General features: G+C 35.9%; 1 protein-coding gene across 1 annotated transcript in view; it reads left to right on the top strand.

Moving 5' to 3' along the window:
• DNAH6 (dynein axonemal heavy chain 6) overlaps positions 1-24,978 on the top strand; it is a 303,630-nt gene that overhangs the window by 16,987 nt on the left and 261,665 nt on the right. Inside the window, exons 5-10 of the mRNA XM_515578.8 lie at positions 11,928-12,195; positions 14,971-15,105; positions 15,196-15,316; positions 15,992-16,121; positions 17,593-17,761; positions 20,627-20,743. Of these exons, the coding sequence (XP_515578.6) occupies positions 11,928-12,195; positions 14,971-15,105; positions 15,196-15,316; positions 15,992-16,121; positions 17,593-17,761; positions 20,627-20,743 (940 nt within the window). The remainder of the gene's footprint in view (positions 1-11,927; positions 12,196-14,970; positions 15,106-15,195; positions 15,317-15,991; positions 16,122-17,592; positions 17,762-20,626; positions 20,744-24,978) is intronic.

Genomic DNA, 24,978 nt, shown 5'->3' with positions numbered 1-24,978 from the left:
TTTGTTATCATTATTGCAGTTTAGGGTTTGATGTTGAATTTTCCTCCCTAACTTGAACTCCAAATATCATAAACCTTGTGAGTAAAGACAATTATTTGGATGCTATGGAGTTGGCAGCAGCTAAACTGGAAGTTAAACATAGTATATACTGTGTCAACAAGATGAGGTCATGTTATTACCAAGCTCCTTTTAAAAGTAATGTGATAAAATAACTGTAAGGCTGTGAGTTTGCTGTTGAAGAATGTCTTCACTACCCAACAAATGTGGTGAAGCTGTGGAAGGATTTTTTTATAATCTTTCAATCTAGAGCAATAATCTGTCTCTCTGATAAGCCTATTGAATTTTTCCAGAAAAAATACGTGAGCAAAATGCAAAATAATGCTTCTCAGTATAGAACTGAATAAAGGTGAAATTGAGATCTAAACTATGGAAATCATTTAAAGTTGCACTTCTTATAGCAAAAAACTTTTAAAAATGATATGTCATGCTATTGATGAAGCACCTATGGCAAGGTATGCTTAGAGAGAAAATAGAATAAGTTATAAGTTATTCGCAAAATTCCCTTATTAACTAACTCTATGCACATCATTATAAAGTGTGCTGACAGGTATTTTGCTTTAATCACAAATGTGCAATGCAGATATCAGTGTTTGCTGTATATAGAGTACACGTATGAGAAAAATATGCTTGACAATTTTTTTTCCAATTATCACTAAAAACCTATAGAAGAGTTTTTTCATTTAGTTGTGAGCAGGGATTTAGACTGCAAAAGGCATGTAGGAATCAGTAGTGTCTGAGCACTTAGCTGTGTGTGCAGCAAGAAAGGCTTTGCCCTGCCCAGAGACAACATTCACATACAACAGTAAACCTCATTTTTTGACTTAGCATTGACAGAGAGTGAAAATTGTGGATCTCCTCAAATCAAGGATACTAACTGTGCACTTTTCCATGGTCATACAGTGAAATAACAAGTAAAAGATTTTATTTCGATCATGAAATATGCAGGAAATGAAGAGTAAGATTTAGAACATTTTGTGAAACTAATATTACTAATAAAGACCATTTCTATGATTTTAGGGGGCTTGCTCAAGGGTCATGTCTTAGAGATATGTTCAATATTTTGAGTAGACAGCGTTATCACTTTGGTGCCAAAATACTTTGAAGATAAGAATACAATATTGGAATTTTAGGCTGACTGAATTATAGTGTATATGGCGAATGTACCTTAGGACGGATTTGGCTCTTTCCAGCATCTTATGATTTTACTAGTTGGAGGAAAATAATTGTTCATGTATTAGTGGGCATATCTATCCAAAAATCATATTTAAACTCAAAAACCTGAGGAGATAACTTTTCAATCCAAATTTAACCAAAGAGCTGATAAGAATTTGTTTACTTCCATTTTCTAAATTGAAACACTCAGCCTTGCAGCTTTATAGCATAATGTACTTATTGGCTTACCATCTGATTCAGTGCTAAAAGCAGACTCCAGTGAAATGATCAAGAAATTCTGGATCCATAGATTGTCTAGAGGTCCAGAACTATGTGACAGAAGTTCTAGTTACATGGTCTCATTTCCAAAAACTAAGGTTGTTATTGAAGATCTTTTAATTTTTTTAAAAAATTACAATGGGGAAAAGGAGCTAGCTGTGTGTGAACCCTCATCTGTGGCTCACACTACCCATCATTCAGATGGCTAAAGAGAACCTTCTTATTAATTTTTTAAAATTATGACATATTTATTATTTTAAAATTTGCGATGAGACCTTCACAAAATTTACATAACACTGATGGTCTGAGTGAGTATCAAATGCCCAGTCAGTGGTTCCAGATGCTAAATGTTTAACACAGCTATAAGGCAAAGCTTCCCAAGGAGTGTACTGCAGCCAAGCAAGTGACTCCCAGTATGCCCTAGTTGTTTATGGTGGTAAAAACTTATTTTTTAAAAAAAAACACAATCGCTCAGAAATTTACCATGGGTGAAATTTTCTTTTTCTAATATTTGTATGGTTACCTTGTCAAACTTCCTGAATTCAGAAAATATTTCCGTGGGTAAGACTGTGTAGTCCCCTCTGCCAGAGAGCAGCTCTATAGTGGGAACACAACACAGCCTCTGCCACCTTCCTGTTGAACCATCCCACTGAGTTTGATTGTTACTGTAAACACTTCCTTTAGGTTTCTAAGACAAACTCAGTTTATCAGCAAAACTCTTTGTTTTATGTATGTGAGAAACACAAAGAAATCCTTGTTCAGTTTTTTTTTAATTTCATTTGCTCTTTTTTTGTGTGTTTTCCTTTTGACACAATATTAGGTGTTCCTAAAAAAATAAGCAACAAGATGTTTCTGATTATTTTTTCTATCCCTTCTTTCCTCTTTTCCTCTTGTTTGGTTTTTGATGTTACCAACTGGGAAAAATCTGAATTTTAATTGAATTTCATAATTAATTGTTTTTAAAACTTAAAAAATAATTTTTCAAAGCTTAATTTTCAAATTCAACTTGGAAATGTAATGTTTAAAATGGTTCTCATGATTTTTTAGACACTGTTGTGGGTTTGAACCTAAAGAAAGATTATTAAGTCAAATAGAATAACATATTAGATTTAGCATTAGAAATAACATTTCTTTATTAGAAAACATATTCTAATAAAATTATCTTGGTAAAGAGCACTGTAGGCTTTCGTAATTTTCAAAGGTCTTTTTGATCCTATATGAGTGTAATTAATGTTTTTTTTTAATTTTATAATTTTACTTCTTAAATTAATGAAACCTATATACCAATACTTTATATTTTCTTACCACATCCTTGAGTTTTTAAAAAATTTTAAATCATTTGCTGATATTAAGGTCTACAATTCTCTTGAATACTTTATGGTAATATGGATTTAATTTTGACAGTTATTTATCTTTTTGGTCATTTATAAGGAAAATTTTCTGTTAAAGCTAGGAAACTATCAGATCTATATGGCAAACACAGAAGTCAAAAGAGATGAGAAATTAGGCAGCATAATTAGGATTATCTCAAACTTAGATTTGTAAACTACAGTAATAGACCTGTCCTTTTGCCTAAATATCTTATTTGTATAAAAATGTTATCAAATTAATCAGTGGTGTCAAACAAGTTATTTCAACACCTTTTCAGAGATATCCACCCCACCCAGAAAAGGGTTTGAGCTTTTAAAAGCATTACAAGAACAAAATATGAAACAAATTTCTGTTTTTAGATTAGTATCAGATAAAGAAGCTCAAGAAGCTAGGAGTGCAAGAACACATAATATCTAACATCAGAATGAATCACTATTGTAGAATTGCGATTTTACCAGCTTGTGTGGAAGTTTTTTATACTACTTGGAACCAGAAAAGCAAAAAAAAAAAAATCAGTAACATCATTAGTAGACCAACATATTAGATGATATAGATGATCATAATCCAAGACATTATTAAAGTTTTATTGCAATATTTAATTGCATATTGATGAATCTATAGACATTAGTAACTGCTAGACAACAGCACTATTTAGAGTCTCTGAGGTGAAATGTCTGGAAGAACTTTGTTTAGGAAGAAGAAAAAAGAACTCTCTGGGGATTAAATATTCAAGGCAAATGAGGTATTATGAAAATACTTCTTAAAAATGTTTGTTACAACCAAGGTTTACTCTGATAGCACTGGTATTCAAGTAATATGTTATTTGCAGAGGGACTTCCATATGTAAATGGTTTCCTAAAATTATGAATTACAAATTTAAAAATATTGTCAAAATGATGTCCATGATAAAATCCAAGCTATCAACCACATAACCATTTGTTTTTAGCTTTCTACAAAAAACTGAGAACAGAATACTATTTTTCGTTGTTTCATAGTTAAGTGCATTGGCAATCCAAAGGATGAGTTTTATCAAGAATTGGGAAGTATTTTGCAAATGATCCAACTTTGCAGATTTAGTAAAGGTTAGTTCTTAGTTACACACCTGGGTTACTTAATTGACATTTGACCACCCGAATAGCTTAACTGAAAAATTACGGCAGCTGCCAGGAAATATATTAACACTTACTGACAAAGATTAGGAATCGACAGCAAAAATTCAACTTGGGAAACGTAATGTTTAAAATGGTTCTCATGATTTTTTAGACGCTGCTGTGGATTTGAACCTAAAGAAAGATTATTAAGTCAAATAGAATAACTTCTGTGTTTGAGAGAAATCTTCACCATTGTTTCTAAAATCATTACAAGAAATGTCAACACTGCATCAAAGAAAGACAAGTAACAACTGTTAGAGTTAAAGAGTGGTGGTACCTTTGGTGAATAATTTCAAGAGAACAAGGTATCCAAATTTTGACTAGTGGAAAAGGGAGTTTTCATCTGTCAGAGACAAAACAATAAATAAATCATCTTCTGCCATTTGCTGCCTGTTACTTTTACAAAGTTTCTTAGGAGTGGTGACTTCAAGAACTTGGACAGATCATTCATCATGTCTTGATTAGACATGATGTAGCTACTTCAAAAAAGTTATGGTCACAGCTGTGGTTGCTTATGAGCTAGACATAATTGGAAGTTTTATCAAATATTATATCCCTAATTTGGGATAATTATGTCCCAAATTAAAAATTATATAATCTCACATATTATGTGCATTGTGTTTTGTCATATTATATAAAGAAATTGTAATTAATGTCTTCACCAAGCCCCTGCAGTTTATATCAGTGTGCCTTATAAAATGTTATCATTGCATGGGTTTTATAACATTCAAAGTTTGAGAAGCATTGTGCTAGAGGATTGTAGAATGATTTTCTCCTGCATAAGAATCTGACCTTTGGCTAATCCTGCAACTGTGTACCCTCAATAACCTAAAAAACGTAAAATATTGATTGTTTATAGGCAACATTGCTTATGATAAAAATGACATCGATTAGTAAATTACAGCTGCATTAGGAGGAACTAAGAAATAATTATAAATACCTTATGGGGAATCATAGCTTTTGACTTCCCATAGTTCAGATTCTTTTTTTCTGAGCATGTGCCCTGTAGGAATGCTGAAATCTATGCTTATGGGGTTATTGCAAGAGATGTTGGCTCCTGTGAGTAATAAGGCTTTTAGGCCAGAGTGGCTTTCATATGCACTCAATGTGGATCTCATCTTTTTGCATCTGAGTTGACACCTAGGGAGAAGATAGCTCCCAGGTGGCTATTAGACTGCTGCAAGGACTCCAATGGGAAAGTAATGTCTGATGCTGCCCTGAAGGCAATAAGTGGTTCCGGGTTTTTCTGAGTAGATGGATGCCAAATAGAAGTATATGAAAGTCTTGTGAGTTTTAACATTTAGTTGTATCTAAGAAGACCCCTGGTGAGGCAATTTTTAAGTATTCCTTTTTCAGGTTGGTATAAAAGGACCCACTGTTGATATTAAAAAATTCTCTCCCTAGTAGATGATAGGTGTTTTTCATATCTATGTAACCCTTCACCTCACCATTATTTCAATTATATAAATTCACATTTTGCTGTTTTTTGTTTTGGCCATTGAAATATAAACTTGCTCACACTGATAAGGACCTGTGGGTGCTTTTATAAGGCATAGTGGGGTACTAAGTCTTTGCGATTTTAATGGGTGAGTACTGCAACATGATAGTATTAACACCAACTATAGTATATGCCAAATCTTATTCTAAATGTTTTATATGTATTAGCTCATTTAATCTCCACAGCAACTCTTTAAGGTAGGTAGGATTGATATACCCATTTTACAAATGATGAAAGTCACAGAATTAAGTTCACATAGCTAGTGAGTCATGGAGCTGAGATTCAGATTATTTGGATTTTAGAACCCAAGACCTCATGCACGCCACTTAATATACTCATCCTCATAATGACAACTACTCCTGCATTTGTGTCACACACACTGTGTTAGGCATTGTGCCAAGTGCTTTCTGTACATTAGTCTTCTTTCTTCCTCATAAACATCCTATTAGAATGGCATTATATATAGTGGAAAGATAAGAAAATTGAGGTATAGATTAAAGACTTTTCTATTTGATATTGTTTTGTGATTTGCAGTAGGAAATTCAGAATAATGTCTGATGCTCCCATCTTTGAATTCTATGATTTCATTCTCTGTGCAATGTCAAGTTTAAAGCTATTAAAATCTAACAGATAGTTCAGATTGTATGGCGGAGCCTTCCCCCAAATCTGAGCACCTTTTGGGTCCACAGAATGCCATGAAACAGGACACCATGTCTCCTATACCTCAGTGTTTCCCAATGTGTCTTTCCAAGAACATTAGACCTAAATGATTCTCATTGATAGATGGTTAACAGATGTGTTCTGTGATCATGTAAATTTGAGAAACTTTGTTAAGTCAGTAGTTAGGATTAGGATTCCAATTAGAATCTTTGAAACACAGGTACATGACTTGGGATATTAGAACTATATCAACTTCTACTTTAAGCTTAGGACATGTTCCTTCTAAACAACTAATTTTGGTCTCTGGTTGTTTCTAAACTTGTTAAAAGTACTTTTTAGGCAGCTTTTAAAATCTCACACTAAAGCTCTTTTATCCTTTAAATTATATTACTATTTAGTGGCCAAGAACAGAAAACACAGATGCCAGCTTGAAACCTTCTGAAGTAGAGGCATTCTAGTTTATGTGTGAAGTTATAATTATTTTTTAAAAAACTTTAGAATGAGGTATATATATTATGCAATAAGGAACAGATCATTTTGAAGCCATATTATCAAAAAAACCTCACCAGGTTGTCTAACACAATGGCAGTTTTCTTAGGCTAACCTACGAAGAAATTTAAATCTATTAAGTCAAATTTGAGTCAGCAAGTGGAAACACTATGGGCCGTTTGGATTTTCATTTGGAATAATCAAAAACCCTCCTTCTGGTTAATCAAACCAGAAATAAAACAAGCATTTCTCTTCCCTGGTTTACATTAGATCTATTTTTTCCCAATACAGTTAGATCTAGACTCCAGATTGTCTCCCTACCCTTCCTTCAAACACATGCACACACAAACATACATGCACACACATCCTGGCACTGCTCTGGAGCTATGGTGATTTAGTGGATGATGGTTTCATTTCATACAAAAATCTGAAGAACCTAGAGCAGTAGCTCTTAGCCTTAGCTGCTCATTAGAATCACCCAGGCTCTACTTCCAGTTAATTATGATTTATCTGATCAGTCTGTGGTGGAGCCTGAGCAACAGCTTTTCTTTAAAACTTACCAGTTGATTCTAAGATTCAATCAGAGTTATGCATCATGGACCTACAGCAGCATTTCTCAAGCCCTAAAAGACTTGCTAAAACACAGATGGTTAAACCCCTAGATGATTTAACAGGCCTAGGGTGGAGCCCGAGAATGTGCAATTCCCACATTGTGCTCATGCTGCTCTTCCAAGGACCATACATTGAGAAACATTGACCATAGAGCACTCTCCTGGTGATGAAACTTGGAAGTTTCCTCTTAGTTTTGCTTTTGTTTAATTTTCCAGCTAAAAAAAGAGTTCTTTACCAGATATTTTGCCATCTTTGGTTAATCAAACCAGAAGTAAAGCAAGCACTTCTCTTCCCCAGGTTAGGTTAGATCTAGTCTCATATTGAGTCATGGCAAGGACCATCATCAAACAGATTGAGGTTGATAAATGCAGAACTCAGGAAGTGGCCTATTTCTTCCCAGGCACTTGCTTGCTTACCTTTATTCAATGAATACACCCAAATCATAATACTTTAAAACCATGTAATAATGAAAATAGACAACTTAGAGTTGTATAGGGCCACAAGAGCTTATCTAATTCAGCCTTAAAGCAGGTAAGGAATAACTCTCTTTCTTGTAGATATCAGAAATTTGAAAGAAGCAGGAGGTAACAGGGAACAAAGACAGATGTATGCATTCAAGCATGGCCTAAAATGAATATGATGAAGAAATCAGCCTGATTGAAGAGGATGATTTGTGTTGACAGAGAAGGAACTAATGTGAAACAGGAAGAGAGTGCCACAAATACCTGGGAGAATAACTTGGATTTAATGACAGGAGCAATAAGAGGCTATTCAAGGTTCTTGAGCACAACAGTCACATGAGGCAAACTATGTTTCTGCAATATTAGTCTGGTAGATTGGTTTAAGGGTGAATAGAAGCATTTTCAATCACTGCAGTGTATAACAGATTGAACTGCTATTTGAAATAACATCACATTGAGGTTTTATTGTTTTGGAAGTCAATGAATTGATTTCAGGAGGAGAAAAAATTTTTTAAACCCCAGAGGGGTTCTAAGCCCCAAAATAGGTTCACTTTGAGTTATATCTGAAATGACTAATAATAATAGGACAATGATTGACCTACCACAAGGGCCCCAAAATTCTCTCAGTTCATGTGGTTATCTCAAATGGGACACACATACTTTTAGAAGTTAATAGAAGTCTTGAAGTCTAAGTTTCATTTAAGATGGATACAGACAGGTTCTACTGTAAAATAATTTGACAAGGGACCCCTTGATCTTCATTGAACAGCAAGAAAGCACTACATATATTTTTTGCAAGTATGAGACAGTACAGCATAGTTAAATATAATTTTATTTGAGACTTCCATCTCAATCTAATGAGTTAACTATCCAAGGATCTCTAGTTAACTAGATCCTAAAGTCATCTTCTTTATCTGAAATGTAGGAATTTTATAACACAGCAGTTGAATTTTTAAAAAGTTTTCTTTTTGTTTCTTAAAGGAAGCCTACTTTTTCTGATTATCTCCTCAAAGAAAGGCCTTAGTGGAACAAACATCCAAAACCACTCTCTAGGAGGCAGCTGAAGTTTGATCCTGAGTGCTAAGAAATGCCGAGGGAGCAGTCATCATCATAGGAGTCGTGGTTCAACTCCTGAAATGGATAAACACTTGGAGGCAGAGCATGTAGAGCAAAACACACCAGTCCAAGGAGTAGATCTGGGGGATGACCTCTCAGTAATGAACTGGAAAGTCTAAGAATAGGATTACAGAGAAATGTACATACACTGTCTTTTAAGCAAATCTTTTCCTCACCCTGCAGCCCCTTCTACCTACCGACTGGATTGGGCTTGAGGGAAGTCCTGTTGATCTTTGGAAAAATAATTCCATTAAAGTAGCAGGAAACAAAACCGTTTTTCTGGAACTCTAAGAAGGAATGGATAAGGTGGATGTGGCCATTGACACACACCATTATAAAGGAAACTTAAAAGAAGAAGAAAAGTGTGGGATTTTAGTTAAGTAGGTGGCAGGGTCAAGAAAAGATTTTCTATGTGCTAAAGGGACATTCTGCACACTTTTAGATGTGGAGGAAAAGAAACCAAAAAACTAGGGAGAGTTAGAGAAAAGTGAGGTGAAACCTCTCCATCTCCATTTGGAGGAAAGCATGAGAGAAACAATCAGGGGGAAAAAACATGGTATGTTGAACTTCAAGTGAAGATGTGAGAGGGAGCTTCCCTTGTCTTCACATTTTTTTTTGTTATTTGCTTTGAAATAAAGTTTGGTGGTTGACAAACATTATTGTGTATCGCAATCACCCAGGCATCTCACTGTCCTTGAGTCTTGGAATACATAAAGATTCTGATTCTGCGATGGACTCAGAAATCTAGATTCTTAATAAGCACCCCGGATGATTTTGATGCTGATGATCCAACCTTTGAAAGGGCTCTCGTGTGTTCAGTTGTTCAATGAACAGTACAGATGTGTAAAGAAGGAAAAGACTTGGGGGCTTGATAATGAGGTTCTGCGATAAGAAGAGAAATACAAATAAAAGGAATTCCTAAGTGGCACTGAGCACCAAGTTAGAATTCAACATCATGGACCACAGCTACCATCTTCTAGAAGGGCCATCAGTAGCAGATAGATCACACAGAGCAAGTTTTCCAGACATGCACCAGGGTCGTGGTCAGCAATTTGTTCTTGTTTTTAGGTTGCTTTGATGCCTGATGTTAATGAAACATCTGAAGTTTATTATAATTTCAGTGGCAAATTGAAGTTTTACATTTGAGAGAGAATCACCCCAAGAATACCCTAATTATATCTTTAGCTATTGACAACGAGAAAAGGAAAGACATGTAAAATGTATTCCATATTCCTCACCAGCCCTGTGCAATACCTGGCATTTTTCCAGACATTTCTGGGGTGAGTTAATTAGAACACAGACAAAAAGTCAGATAGTGGTATCAGGTCAAAGCCGAGCAGGTTGAAGCTTTTCCGTGGCAGCCCTGAAGTTGGAGGGACTATTCCTCTCCCACTTCGCACAGCACCATCAGCCCCCCACATCTCCTTGCAGGCTCACATGAACAGCTGTTTGTTTGGGTTTGCTTTCGTTCTGGTCCCGCGTGCCATAATTTTAAAAATATTTTTGTTACTCAGTTTTATTAAAATGAAAATAGAAATTAAAAACTAAAAATGATTTATACCAGTGGTTCTTAACTTTTTTTAACAGACCCAAAACATAGAATTTTGTTCCAATGTCTTAAAAACTTATCATACATATATACATGAATTTTCCATACAACATTTTCAGGGATTTCACAAATAACTTGAAGGCTGTGTTAAAGGGCTGTGGCCCGGACGTGGTGGCTCACGCTTGTAATCCCAACACTTTGGGAGTCTGAGGCAGGGAGATCACTTGAGGTTAGCAGTTCGAGACCAGCCTAGTCAACATGGTGAAACCCTATCTCTACTAAAAATAGAAAAATTTGCCGGGCATAGTGGCGGGTGCCTGTAGTCCCACTTACTCCAGAGGCTGAGGCAGGAGAATCTCTTGAACCCGGGAGGCGGAGGTTGCAGTGAGCCAAGTTTGCACGGCTGCATTCCATCCTGGGCAACAGAGCGAGACTCCATCTCAAAGATAATCATCATAATAGTAGTAGTAGTAATAATAAAATAAAATAAAGGACCATGGACTCCAGGTTCAGAATGTAGAGCCAAGGACTGAAAGACGTGGAAAATAGCTGATTTTCACTGGAGTGTTCCTAATTTCTGCCTAGTACATGTAAGTTTTGCATAGTTTTAACATAGAAACAATTTAAGGCTTTGTTTTTGCCCTTAACCTTTATCTTGTTTTACTAAGCTCTCCTAACAGAGAGAAACATTTTAGAAAAATGTTATTTTCCTAAATTCCTAAATATATTTCAATAAGGTGCTATATCATATTTCACACTCGTTCTATTACTGAATATTTCTTGCATTCAATATTTCAGCATTATAGCTAAAATTACAGAGAATATCGTTTTGCTGTAGGAAAAATTTTATTTTAAGCAGTTTTAGAGAATCGGCCCTATTTTCATTGCTTCATTTCTTTCTCCTGTCCTTTCTTCTGTTTTTACTCTGTTCTTGCTTCTTTTCTTTACTTGATCAGTTTTCTGTTAATCATACAGTTGAAGAATGTCCATGACAACAGTTGAAAGAGAGATATTATGAACTAAACAATTTATCAATAATAAATATTTTGTTGGTGATAAATTGGGCATATAATATTGGTCTTGATTCTTATCTCACCTAATTAATGTTTCCTTTTATCTTTCTCATAATTCTGTCATGACTTAATAGTGCAAAATTCTTTTATGCTATTAATATTGAATAGTTTCTGAAGAGTTAATAATAGATCAAAACTTAGCTCCAGATAGTTTTAATGTAGAACTATTAAATTTTATTAATTTATAGTCAATTCATTTTAATGTAAAAATCATGTAACTGAAATCATCAAGCCAATATTGCCACAGTTGTGAAATCTTTATAATAAGCACAACTTGTTTAACTCATTTTCTTGAGTAATGTATTTAATGTGAAAGTAGTTGGTTAGAATTTTTTAACTTTAAATAATATTTGCTTTCCAGAAATGTTTTATCTCTGTAGAATGAAAAAGCAATGCAATTGCTTCATTTTGTATTGAATACTTTATTTATTAGTCCCAATTTTTATTTGTTTATAGAGTTGTAAGTTATGAGAACATCAATAAAAATGACTACTATACTATTAGCCAAAGGGCAGTAACACACATTCATAATGAAGACATTGAATTTATCGAAATTGATCGATGGGAACAGGAATATCTATATCACAGAGAACTCACTAAGATTCCCATATTTTCACTGTTCCGGAAATGGAAGGCTTTTAGTGTATGGAGGAAGAATGTCCGCTCCAAGAAAATCACTGGATGTCAAAAATCTCTACAAAAAAATTTGTTCATTGTTAATCCTGTATGTATTTATCATTTATATTTTAAAATAATTACTTACAAAAAAAGAAAGTGTGAATCTATTATAGCTGTTGGTATAGACTGTTCTTGAAATCAAATATTTTATATTCTTAAGAGAATTCCCAGTTTTCATCCTGTCTTGTCATTTAGGAGTCTAGCAATCTAGGGGTGTTTCTACATTTTAACTAGGGTTGCAAAATGCAAAAGTATAAGAAGAGAGTTGCACAGGTCCCTTTTGATTAGAAGTCACCTCAGAGTTTTTGGATTTGTGATCCCCTTTGTTGTTGATTAGGAAAGTTATATGTCATTTTGAGCAGAGTAGGCTGGTAGCCTCTATTACCTCCCCTCATCTTTGAGACACTCTAGATTTTAGAGTCCAAAATAAGTCAGGGCCTTGTTTTCATGGGTCAGTACCTCCTAATATATCATATATTTCCTTTACAATGGAGTCATACAGTAGGAAAATTTTTAATATTTACTTTGGACAATGGGATGATCATGAAAACAAAACTGTGAAAAAGTGTGTGACCATATTTATAATTTCTATCTATTGAATTTCAACTTGCATTAGAAGTTTCCTACTTGGCCCCTAGGAATAAACTGCAATCATCATTACCGTCACACTCAGAGTTCTGGTCTCAGCTGTCTTATTTCTATGACACTATCTCAAGTTTGCTTTTTACTAGTCATTTCCTTCACTTTGCATATGATAATATGAAAGACTGTTATCAACATGCCAGTCACACAATAGGGAAACATTCAAGGTCTCTGGCTAACATAAATATTAGTACAAGACAAATATATAAGAGGGACTATCTCAAGTCATCCATTCCATTGTGCATTCTGAGTTGTGAAAAAATATTCCAGTCCTTCTTGACATGAAACTCAAATTTCATTAAGGATCCATCAGTCATTTGAAGTTATTTTACCATCTTTCATCTTTTACCATGTCTTGAACACTACATATATCATACATTTGTTGCTAGGTATGTAAAATAGTTCATTCTTGATTTGTCTTTGAAATTACTTCTATCAGTCCTCGAGGCATGTTCTCTTATTTTATGTGCTGAGAGTTTTCATTCTGTGTCCATCACTCATACCAGTGGTGTTTCGGCCTTTATAGTATCTTCTCTTAAATTTAGTCCCAGCAGACTAGAAAGCTCTCATCCTTTTAAGCAAGGATTGGCCTAAATAACAGACTCATTGCAGTCGTTTAAATATGTATTAAATGCTATAATCACCCACACACTTACCACTAGTCTTATATTTATAATTAGTTAACTAGGGCTGATTCCCCTAGACAAGGTTGAAGGGAGGCATACGAGTTGTCCTTGTTTTCTTTTTATGATTTTTTAAAAAATAACCAATTTTGTTGGCACCTGTGCCTATGTCATTCCCTTATAACAGTTTTGATATATAATTTACATACCATACAATTCACACATCTGAAGTACACAATTCAATTATTTTTAGTATATTCACAGAATTGATCAACCATTACCACAGTCAATTTTAGAATATATGCATCACTCCAAAGAAAACCTCATTACCCATTAGTGGTCACTCTCTATTTCTTTCTGACCTACCTGTCCCTTCCCCCAACTATAGGCAACCACTAATCTACTTTCTATCTCCATAGACTGGCCTGTTCTGTACATTTCACATACATGGAATCATACAATACACTTGGCTCTCAGTGTCTTGGGGAACTGGTTCCAGGACCACCCCAGCAAATACCAAAATCCACGGATGCTCAAGTCCCTTATATAAAATGGCACAGTATTTGCATATAACCTACAAAAATCCTCCTATATACTTTGTCATCTCTAAATTACTTTTAATACCTAATACAATGTAAATGCTATGTAAATAGTTGTTATACTATATTGTTTAGAAAATAATGACCCAAAAAGTCTATTCATCTTTAATTAATATGGACACAAGCATTGTAGACCCTACTAAATTTTTAATCTACAGTTGGTTGAATCCATGACTCTGGAACCCGAGGATACAGAAGGACTGTATGTGGTCCTTTATGACTGACTTTTGTTTATTCAACTAATGTTTTCAAGGTTCTTCTTCTATGTTGTAGCATAGCATTTTTAAAAGTTGGCAAATTATGTTGGATATGCCTATTTTATTTGTCCATCTATTGATGGATATTTGGATTGCTTCCACTTTTTATCTATTATGAATAATGCTGCTATGAGCATGCATGTACAAGTTTTTGTCTAGACATGTGTTTTCATTTTTCTTTGGCACATACCTAGGAGTGGAATTGCTGGGTCATTGGCAACTTTACGTTTAACCTTTTGAGAAAACATGAAGCAGTTTTCCAAAGCAACTTGTTACCCAATAACAATTTAATGTTAAATTTGGCTTTCTTCTGTGTCCCAGCCTCTTAAATTAATAGATGGGCCTTTCCATTATCATTATGACCGGACATTGTAAAGTACTTAAGATAACACCCAGTTTTCTATTACTTGCCCTCAGTTCCTTAAATCACTTGCCTTATTCCTTAAATAGCTGGAAGACATGTATGTGTTTTCAAAATCAAAAGAAAGGAATTCAGACAAATTATATCTGATAATTCAAGGAATACTTTTAGAAAAAAGTTATAGAAGTGATCTTTTAACATATGCATTTTGTAGTTGTAGCAAAAGTTAACACACAGAGGTGTTTATTATCCTTAATAACTATTCTTGCTTTTTGAATGTTTTATACTTTTAAAATACAGAATATTTTTACTAAATAATAAATTCCTATTTTCATTCAGCATTTGCGACCAGCTCTTCTTAAAATAAATGAATTGTGTTATCATTTGAGTTTTATGGGACTTTGTTATATTGAAAAGTGTCACACCTACACCCTGCAGGAATTTAAGGCCGCACAAGTCATACGGCTAGCAGAGGTAACAAATTTTGTTTATAAGAATCAAAGCTTTTTTTCCCTATTTTTGATACTTCAGTATCACTAACTGTACATATTCAACAATATCTAGGTGACAGAACGCCTAGGAGAATTTCGAAATGAGGCAAAATATGTAGTCAGGAGGGCTTGTCGATTTGCTTTGCGTGCTGCAGGATTTGTTCCTGATGACTGTGCATTTGGACCTTTTGAGGGTATGAAGGGGAAAGAACCTCAATATATCAGAAGTGGTGGCTTTCTAAAATTTCAGCCCTTTTTTATTTGACTTTTCTTAAGTTTAAATAATGATTCTATGTTTGAATTGTTCCAAACATTTGATGGATATTATAAATTTATTGTATTTTGTGGAAGGGAGGGAAATAGAAAATACTGCATGTTTCTCCCATTACTCCTGTTTGTATACAGTATTTCTAAACTGGATACAGAATCTTGATTAATAAGCACTTTAGAGTGGACTTAGCATCTCTCTGCTTAAAGATATGTCCAGCCTACTAGCACAGACAATAGGTTTGTTAAAATTAAGGAACTGGATTGACCTTAGGATTGACTGAGTTAGCATGTACTATAAAGGTTGACTAAACTGTAGGTAGAAAAGGAGGGTAAAGGTGTTCCTAGGAAAGAGGTAGCATAATATACAGATCAAATCCTGTTAATGAGAATGTCAGTAAACTATCCATAATCTTGTTGAATTGAAATCCTTTGATGTAAACTTATTTTGGATAATTGGGCTGTTTTTCAGGTTTGAAATGCTTCGTGTACCAAAATATTTTGTTGTTTTTGAATTTTATTTATCTTTTCTTTGAATCATATTGAAAGAGATGGAACTTTTACACAAGTACACTTGTTGTTGTGCCTTCTGTTATTCTTAGATTATCATAAAGTGCAGAGAAGTGGAAGTTTCATTAATACACCACATGAGTTGCCCACTTATGGAGACTCTGAGAAAATGACATATACAGAACAGGCCAGCAAAAGGCATTATTGCATGAGGCTGACGTGGTAAGATTATTCTCATTTTCAAGAAAAATTGTAGTACCCATCTTAAGCTGCATTAAAAATTAAACCCCAGAAAGTGATGACTATGTTAATTTGCATAACTGGAGTAATCATATCACTATGTATATCAAAGCATCATGTTGTATACCTTAAGTACACACAATAAAAAATTAAAATGAAAAGTAGAATCTTTTCTAGGACCTAAGTGATGTCTCACTTGAAAAAAAAAATGGAACCCTTCACCACATTGTTCATGAATGGTGATGAGAAATTTGTGGGACATGGTAACCTGAATGCATGGCCCAGAAGACCCCCTTTTCAAACTGCCACCAACCAAAGCAGCTCTGGGACTGTGAGCTGGTAGAGACAGAGCATGAGACCAAGGCCAAGAGCTCCTCTTTGATCTCTCTGGCTTTGTTTCCCTCTGGCCCAGCCTGGGCATGGAGACTCGCAGTACAGCAGACTGTGGCAGGGAGAAATCAGGCACACAGATTTATGGACCTCCTCAAGTGGGCCTGGAGGACTTGCTCCATCTTTTTTGGTCACAGAAGAACTATAGGCAGCTGCATAACATCACAAAGGTGCACCCAATCCCTAAAATGGGATTTGCCACTGGGAGCCAGAGAGAGAAATATCCCTCCGAGGACCTCACCAGGGGACTCTCATTAGCACTAGCTCTGACACCTGCTTACCCAACTGGATCTTGACCTTGACTGTTCCAGAATTTGGATTTCCCATCATTCTAAAACCTCATGTCTTTGGAACTATAAAATACTGATTATTGTTATTCAGTGCTCACTGACTTAATCCAACTTTTGCAATTATGTAGTACATCTTAACTGTATCTCAGTTTATATATGAAAATGTCTGTGTAGCAACAGAAATTAGTGAAGTGGTCTCTGAAGCTACCATAGTGGACCTAGAAGTATTAGAGGCCTTAGAGCTCCACTTGAGCAGAACAGAACTATTTTAAATGTCTTACTGACTCAGTCTGCATTCTAAGTAAGCACTCAAGTAAGGAAACGTAAAATTCAAACCTTTGGGTTAGCAATTGCCATCAACATTTATTCAATAGCAAAGATTTTACACTTTTACTATTAGAATGCAAGTTACAGATGTTGTATGCATCAATTTCTCCTTTAAAGCATCTTTTAAAAAATATTATGGCCCTTTTAGCTAGATAAACTAGATGCATTTTCCCTAACAGCTATATTACTCATTAAATATTCTATTGAAAAGTTAGAATATCTAACTGAATTAATGCTACATATTTGAATATATTTGTGTTTTAAAAGGAAGAATATCTAAGGACAACTCTTCTGGACAGTACATTTCTGATATTGTAATATAATTAAATGGAAATTCAAGGAGAAATTATGATATTTTACATTTTAAATATTTGCTTTAGAGGCACTGTCAAAAATATGTAGTGAATATAAAAAACCGAAATTGTATTAGTTTTTTTCTTTTCAAGCTTTATTCGTCTAAACGACTATCTAATTGAGAACACAATGCACGTCTTAACGGTAAATGCTGTTAATTCGCTTTTGAACCATCTCACTGACAAGCTAAAACGAACACCTTCAGCAGATGTCATTCAGAAATGGATTACTGAAGAGAAGCCTGAAGTCCCTGATAAAAAGGTATACTCACACAAAATTAAGAATATTTTATTGGTCAGCATTTATTGAGGAGTGCAAACTATGCTCTATGAATTATGCTATTTTCTGTGCACTAAAAAAAATAGAGAAATGCATAGAGCAGCGGCCCCCAACATTTTGGACACCAGAGACCAGTTTCATGGAAGATAATTTTTTTCTGCAGACTGTGGGGGATGATTTCAGGATGAAACTGTTCCACCTCAGATCATCAGGCATTAGTTAGAGTCTCATAAGGAGCATGCAACCTAGATCCCTCACATGCACAGTTCACAGTAGGGTTTGGGCTCCTATGAGAATCTAATGATGCCACTGTTCTGAGGGGAGGCAGAGCTCAGGCAGTAATGCTCACCCTCTGCTCACCTCCTGCTGTGCAGCCTGGATCGGTACCTGGTCCATGGCCCGGGGGCTGGAGACCCCTGGCATAGAGTATTTCATGTTATAATCAAAGCCTACAATACACATGAAGTGGCAGACTGAAAATCAGCATATCAACAAGTATCTAATAATAGAGTAAAAATCCACCATACTGAGAGAAAGTTCCTGTCACAGGAACTTGCTAAAGCTTGCTCATGTGTTCATTGACATATTTCTTAAGTATCTACTGTGTGCCAATTCCTGTGCTGGATGTTGAGTATATAGTGATGAAAAGCATAGATAGGATCTTTGTCCCCAAAAGCTTATAGTTTGTGGGGACATAAATGCTCCTTGTGGGCATAAACTGGCAGAGAGAAGCAGGAAAAGTGGTATAAATAAAAGAGATAAACAATAGTTTAGAGGTGAAAAGAAGCAAATTATTGTGCTTTGAGGGGATGGCCTTTTATGAGGATGTTGATCTTAAAGACACAGAGTACTATGAGATGTTTGGATGAAGTAGTACAAATTCGTGCATTCCAGCATAGCTAAAAGAAAGATCATATTATCTCATATTCAAATTTCCCAGTAAGTTTTGCCCTAGCTCCATCCTTAGTACTAATAGCTTCTTTCCAGAATACCTACATGCTCACCTCATTTCATCAAACGTCCCACCCTCACAGCTTAAATCTCCCACTCCACAGAAAGCTAATTATGCAATACACAACCTGATGCTCTCAGCCTGAGTGTCCCTTTCTTCCAAAAGTTAAATCATAGTCATGAACTCCTTTTCATAGCTTTCTCTCCTCCCCTATTCTGAATTTCTCCTTTTTATAAATAGTATCAAAATTTTAAAAGTCACATTTATTTTTCTATTCTAAAAGTAATTTATGCTAAGTGTACAAAATTAGGAAAACACAGAAATATACAAAGAAAAGCACCTTTGCTACCCAAAGATAATTACTTCAAAGGGGAAAAAAGATATTATACTTTCCTTACTGCTTTATCCCTTGCTTTTTCCTCTTAGCAATACAGTATTATGAAATATTTCCCATGTCAATGTATATTTTTCCATGTGATATTCTCACAGAGAAATGTATAATTCTTGTAAATAATTTTCTATTATTGATCACATTCCCACTATTTCAAATAATGCTGCAAAGGGTATCCTTGTCTATACATTTTTCACACATTTCAGATTTTTGCCCTTAGAAAAAAATTCCTAGATGTGGAATTGAGTCAGAAATATGCACATTTTTAAGGCTTTTGATACGTACACACTGACGTATACTCTCCAGAAAGCTTTGTCAGTTTACAGCAATGTTTAAGAATGAGGATTTAGGCCAGGCATGGTGACTCACCCAGCACTTTGGGAGGCCAAGGCGGGTGGATCACCTGAGGTCAGGAGTTCGAGACCAGCCTGGCCAACATGGTGAAACGCCATCTCTACCAAAAATACAAAAATTAGCCAGGCATGGTGGTGGGCGCCTATAATCCCAGCTACTCAGGAAGCTGAGGCAGGGGAATTGCTTCAACCCAGGAGACGGAGGTTGCAGTGAGCTGAGATCACGCCATTGCACTCCAGCCTAGGCAACAAGAGTGAAACTCCGTCTCAAAAAAAAAAAAAACAAAATCAAAAACAAAAAGAATGATCAAATGATCATTTACCCACATGCATACTAAATATTACCATTCGTTTTAATCTGTGTCGGTAATACACAAGGTGGTATATCACTGCTTTCAAATGTTGTATTCTTCTAATTATGACCCCAGGGCAGGAATCAGGGCATGGGTCTAGGAATCAGAAATATCTGGGTTGAATTCTGGTCTGCCGCCTACTAGCTAGTATGATCTGGATGAAACATTCTACCTTCTGCAAATCCCATTTTCATCCTATGGGAACAATAATGGAACCTATTTAAGAAGGTTGGTGTGGAAATTACACAAATACCCAGCACTGTGCCTGGCACACAGTAAACTCTCTGCAAATGTCGTTACTGAATAAACTATTTTAAGGAAAAGAAGAATAAGGAGGTGAATTCATCATTTGTATTTTGCTTTCAAGAATTCTCAGATTATGCCCTTTGCCCATTTTTTTACTTAAGTATATTTGTATTTGAATATATTTCTATGTAAAGATTCATTAATATATTATTGGCATATATTCCTATTAAGTATATCAACTATAGTTCTATTCAAATATTATCAACTTTCTATCTTCTATATACATTATTGATATGTCTTCCCAGTTTGTTTGCCTTTCCATTTTGTTGGTAGAATTTTTACAAGGAGAGAAGGTTTACATTGTTATGTAGTCTTTCAATATTTGCCTTTTTTTCTTTCTGTTCTTTATTATTCTCTGAAACACTTTCCACATGCCAAGATAATGAATTCAGCTAATTATATAAACTTCAGTTTACATGTCCCTTGTTTTTTTATTTTGTTTTAGACCTTGATACTTGTGTCTTTATAACACTGTACATATATTCATTTCAGGGGACCGTTATGGTGGAAAAGCAAGAAGAAGATGAATCTCTCATCCCCATGTTTCTCACAGAACTAATGTTGACAGTCCAGTCACTGCTCTTTGAGCCTTCTCTGGAAGACTTTCTGGTGTGTGTTTTTCATGTATTATCCACATGCAAGCACCTATTTGGAAAATGAAGCAGCTGTTTTGCTGTCAATTGGTTGTCAGAATTGCAGTTGTCACCACTCCAAGATGATCATGAGAGAGAAAGCATTGTTTTGTCACAGCATTATAGCTATATATAAACTATCTAAAAGTTTAGCACATTATCTTTAACTTGAGTCAGATTAGAGGCTTGGTAAGGTACAGGAAAACATTCTATACAAAATTTAAAAGTGTCTATAGGGATCCCTTTAAGGACAACTGAAGAGATCACTCTGTTGTGAATACCTTTCCTTTCTTTTCTTTTCTTTTCTTTCTTTCTTTCTTACTTTCCTTCTTTCTTTCTCTCTCTCTTTCTTTCTTTTCTTTCTTTCTTTTTTTTGAAACAGGGATTCACTCTGTCACCTGGGCTGGAATGCAATGATGTGATCTTAGCTCACTGCAGCCTCAACCTCCGAGGCTCAAGCAATCCTCCCACCTCAGCCTCCTGAGTAGCTGGGACTACAGGTGTATGCCACCAGGCCTGGCTATTTTTTTTTTTTTTTTTTTTTTTTGTAGAGATGCAGCTTTGCCATGGTGGCCAGGCAGGTCTTGAACTCCTGGGCTCAAGTGATCCGCCTGCCTCTGCCTCCCAAAGTGCTGGCATTACAGGTGTGAACCACCATGCCCAGCCTGTAAATACCATTTGTGAAATCTTTTTAAAGGTATGCTGGAACTGAGAGAATTTTGTTGTCTTAGTTATCCATAGCGGTGTAACAAGTTACCACAAAGTTAGCAGTTGGAAACATCCTCCATGAATCATCTCAGTTTCTGTAGGTCAGGAGCTTCACTGGCTACTCAGATTATTGTCTGTTTCAAGGTCTTGGTCTCCCTCAGGCTGCTGGAAGAATTCAGCTCTAAGCAACTGTAGGACTGAGATCCCCATTTTCTTGAGGGGTGTCAGCCAAGGACCACCCTACTTAGGTCCGAGAAACCATCTGTAGTTCCTTGCCATGTGGCCCACTCTCTAGGCAGTTTACAATATGGCCATTCACTTCTTCAAGGGCAGATGGACCACTCTCTTAGGAAGGGCTCAATCCCTCTTTTAAGGGCTTTCACTTGATTCAGTCACATCTATCAAGGATAATCACTTTTGACTAACTCGAAAACAACTGAGTTGGGACCCTGCAATATCCCCCCACCTTTGCTGCATCACGTAACCTAATCATGGGACTGGCATCCCATCATATTCACAATTCCCACCCATACTCAGGAGGGGATTGAACAGCGTATGTACACAGGGGCAGGAATTTTGGGGGTCATCTTAGAATTCTGCCTACTACATTTGCATAGGTGCATAGGTTAGTAAACCAGTCAATGTCTGTATCTTCTGTTGTTAGCTGCTGTACTCTGATTCAAAAGCACTAGTAATCAGGATCTCTAGATTTTAGTCTTGCCTTTACAATTAATAAGCTATTTGACTTTAGGAAAACCACTTCTGGGGTTCAGTTTCTGCGTTTATATGATGAGAAGGCATATGAGTTCTAGCATTGCTTCCTTCTCCACAGTGTATGATTCTGTAATTTATGGGATAGGCAATTTGAAGGCATTTACAATGACAAGCAGATTACTGAGGTCCCTGTGATTGGAAGCTCGCTTAGGAGCTCTCATGCCAAGAGGCACTGGGCTCTCATGTCCCCTCCTGGCCACAAGACTCATGTCCTTCACATGGGATGCAGGTGTCCCAGACTGCAGATGACAAAAGGAGTCTCTGTCACAAGCAGCTTGCTGTCCTTTACCCCCAAGGGGTGGGCCTCAAAAAACTGGATACCCTTCTCATTTCCTATTAGAGGACCCTGTTCCCCACATGGGTATTTTTAACTTCTACACATGAAACATACATGGCCAAGCTCTGGGAATAATTAGCATGCTTGTCTATTCATACCAAAATAAGATTTTATTTCATATAACCCAAAATCAGCCAATAGAAGTATAAATAGGACTATCATTCATAAATTTTCTATTTTTTCACTATTATTTTAGTCATTAGCCTTAATCATTCCCAATGATTCCAAGCACACATACACATAGAGATTAATCTAAAGGAAAATTATATACTTAAGTCATGATCTCTTACTTTGCTCTTGCTTAGGTTACCTATCGTTTCCTAATACTTGATTCAATATATACTTTTGAATTCTAATATTTCTTGCTGTGTGAGACAAACCTCCATTGCATTTGAGTCTGTTTACTGCTTCTGCCTCTTGAAATAGACTCCTCCTTTGGTTTAATTGAAATAGACTCCTCCTCTGGTTTCTATTTCTGTAGCAACATTTTTTCCTTCTCAGTCATCTTTCCAAGAGCCTCTTTTTTATCTGATCCTTGATTCTTGGTATCCTTAAGGGCTCTCTCCTCTTCACACCCTACAGTTCTTTCTGGGTGCTCTTTTCTGTGCCAAGGATGCAGATGTAAACATATATTTATATCTATATCTACCTATCTATATCTCTACCTATATCTATATGTCTCTATCTATAGATCCAATACTTTTCTTTTAAGCCCCACTCATGGTCATCTGGAAATCTTCACCTGAATGTCCCACCAATATGAATTGAACTTATCGATTTCTTCGAAAACTTGCTCCTCCCTCCCTGTCTCCATCTCAATGAAAGGTGCCCAAGACAGCAATCTGAGAGTTCTCCTAGATGCCCAGATGCCCAAGCCAGCAATCTGGGAGTTCCCCTAGAGTCTCCCTTACCTCCTTGAGATCAGATCATCAGCTCTTGTGTGCTGAGCCATGGTTGCACCCACTCTGCCACTCCTCTCCATCGGGACCTCATCATCTCTCTTCTGGCCTCCTGAAATAGTCTGCTCTGATCTGCCTGCCTCTCTCCCTTCTAGTCCATTTTCCACATTACTGACAGCAAGATTATTCTCATAAGCAAATCTAATCATGTCCCTTTCCTGCTTAAAATTTCTCCATTGCCTGTAGTAGCATCTTTCACAAGATGTTCTGTGAGCTGTTGATAAGCATTCCAGGAGAAAGGGGGTTGTGATATACATTTGTATATTAACAGATATAAAAAATCCTGTTTAGCAGGTCCTGAGAAAATTCCTGTTCAACTTCATGTAACTCAAGATTTCTTCTCAAATTTACCTTGGAAGTTGGGACCCTTTATCCTCTGGGTAGTACCCGGTCACAGTTTGGGGATTGCTGGCCTATGGGCTAACACTGGCATCATGCACAAGGCCTTTCATGAAGGGGCTGACTGCATCTGCAGAGTATCCTATTTTTGCACTGTAGCGCTGATGCTCCAGTACCTAAATGACTCACCTGCCTGCCCCCTTGGGCCCCACACACAATGACTTAGCAAGGATTATACTGTTGTCTGATATACTTGACAAGCTCCTCTTCATCTTTTGAGACTCATTTAAAGACTTACCTTTTCTTTATCTCATTTTCTCTAATTAGACTTTATATTTATTTTAAATTACAAACTGATTCATGCTCATTGAAGAGACTTTGAAAAACACAGGAAAAGATTATTAAAATAATCCATAATATTATGTACCAAAAATGAAAACCCATTAACATTTTTATATGCTTCTGTCCAGTCTTGTTTTAGTGCATACTGATATGCTGACATACCTAACTTACCATGAGGTTACGTACAGAGATAGATATAGATACATGTTTACATTGAGATATTATATGCCAGTTTTATATCCTGCTCACTCTCTTTTATTCGAACTTAACATTATATCATAAGCTTTTTCTCATGTCATTAAATGATTTTTGAGAGACGCCATTTTGTAAGGATATGTAATTTTCCATTGTTTAAAAGCACCAGAACTTATATAACTGTACTTCTACTTTTGAACCTTAAGTGTTTCTCTAATTAGTTATTAATACGAGAAATACTGCAGTGATTGTCCTTGCACATAAATCTTTGTTTACACGTCTATTTTTCCCATAGATTAGCTTTCTGGAATATAAATTACTACTCAAAGGATATAAACTTTGAACCCTCCCTTTAAATTTTCCCATAGACTTCCTTGGCTTTCCTTCCATTATGACCTGCTAGTGTTTTGTTCACACTTCAAATATAGAACTCATCACCATGTGTTGCAATTTTTTTGTCTCTCTCAATTAGAAAACATATGTCCTGAAGGTAGGGCCATGTCTTTTGATTTGTCATATACTCAGAATCAGCACAATACCTAGCCTGGTTGAATCAGT

Source organism: Pan troglodytes, chromosome 12 (genome assembly GCF_028858775.2).
Source record: "Pan troglodytes isolate AG18354 chromosome 12, NHGRI_mPanTro3-v2.0_pri, whole genome shotgun sequence".
NCBI classification, from domain to species: domain Eukaryota; kingdom Metazoa; phylum Chordata; class Mammalia; order Primates; family Hominidae; genus Pan; species Pan troglodytes.
The sequence above is the reverse complement of the archived record's forward strand: the minus strand, read 5'-3'. Positions and strand labels throughout refer to the sequence as shown.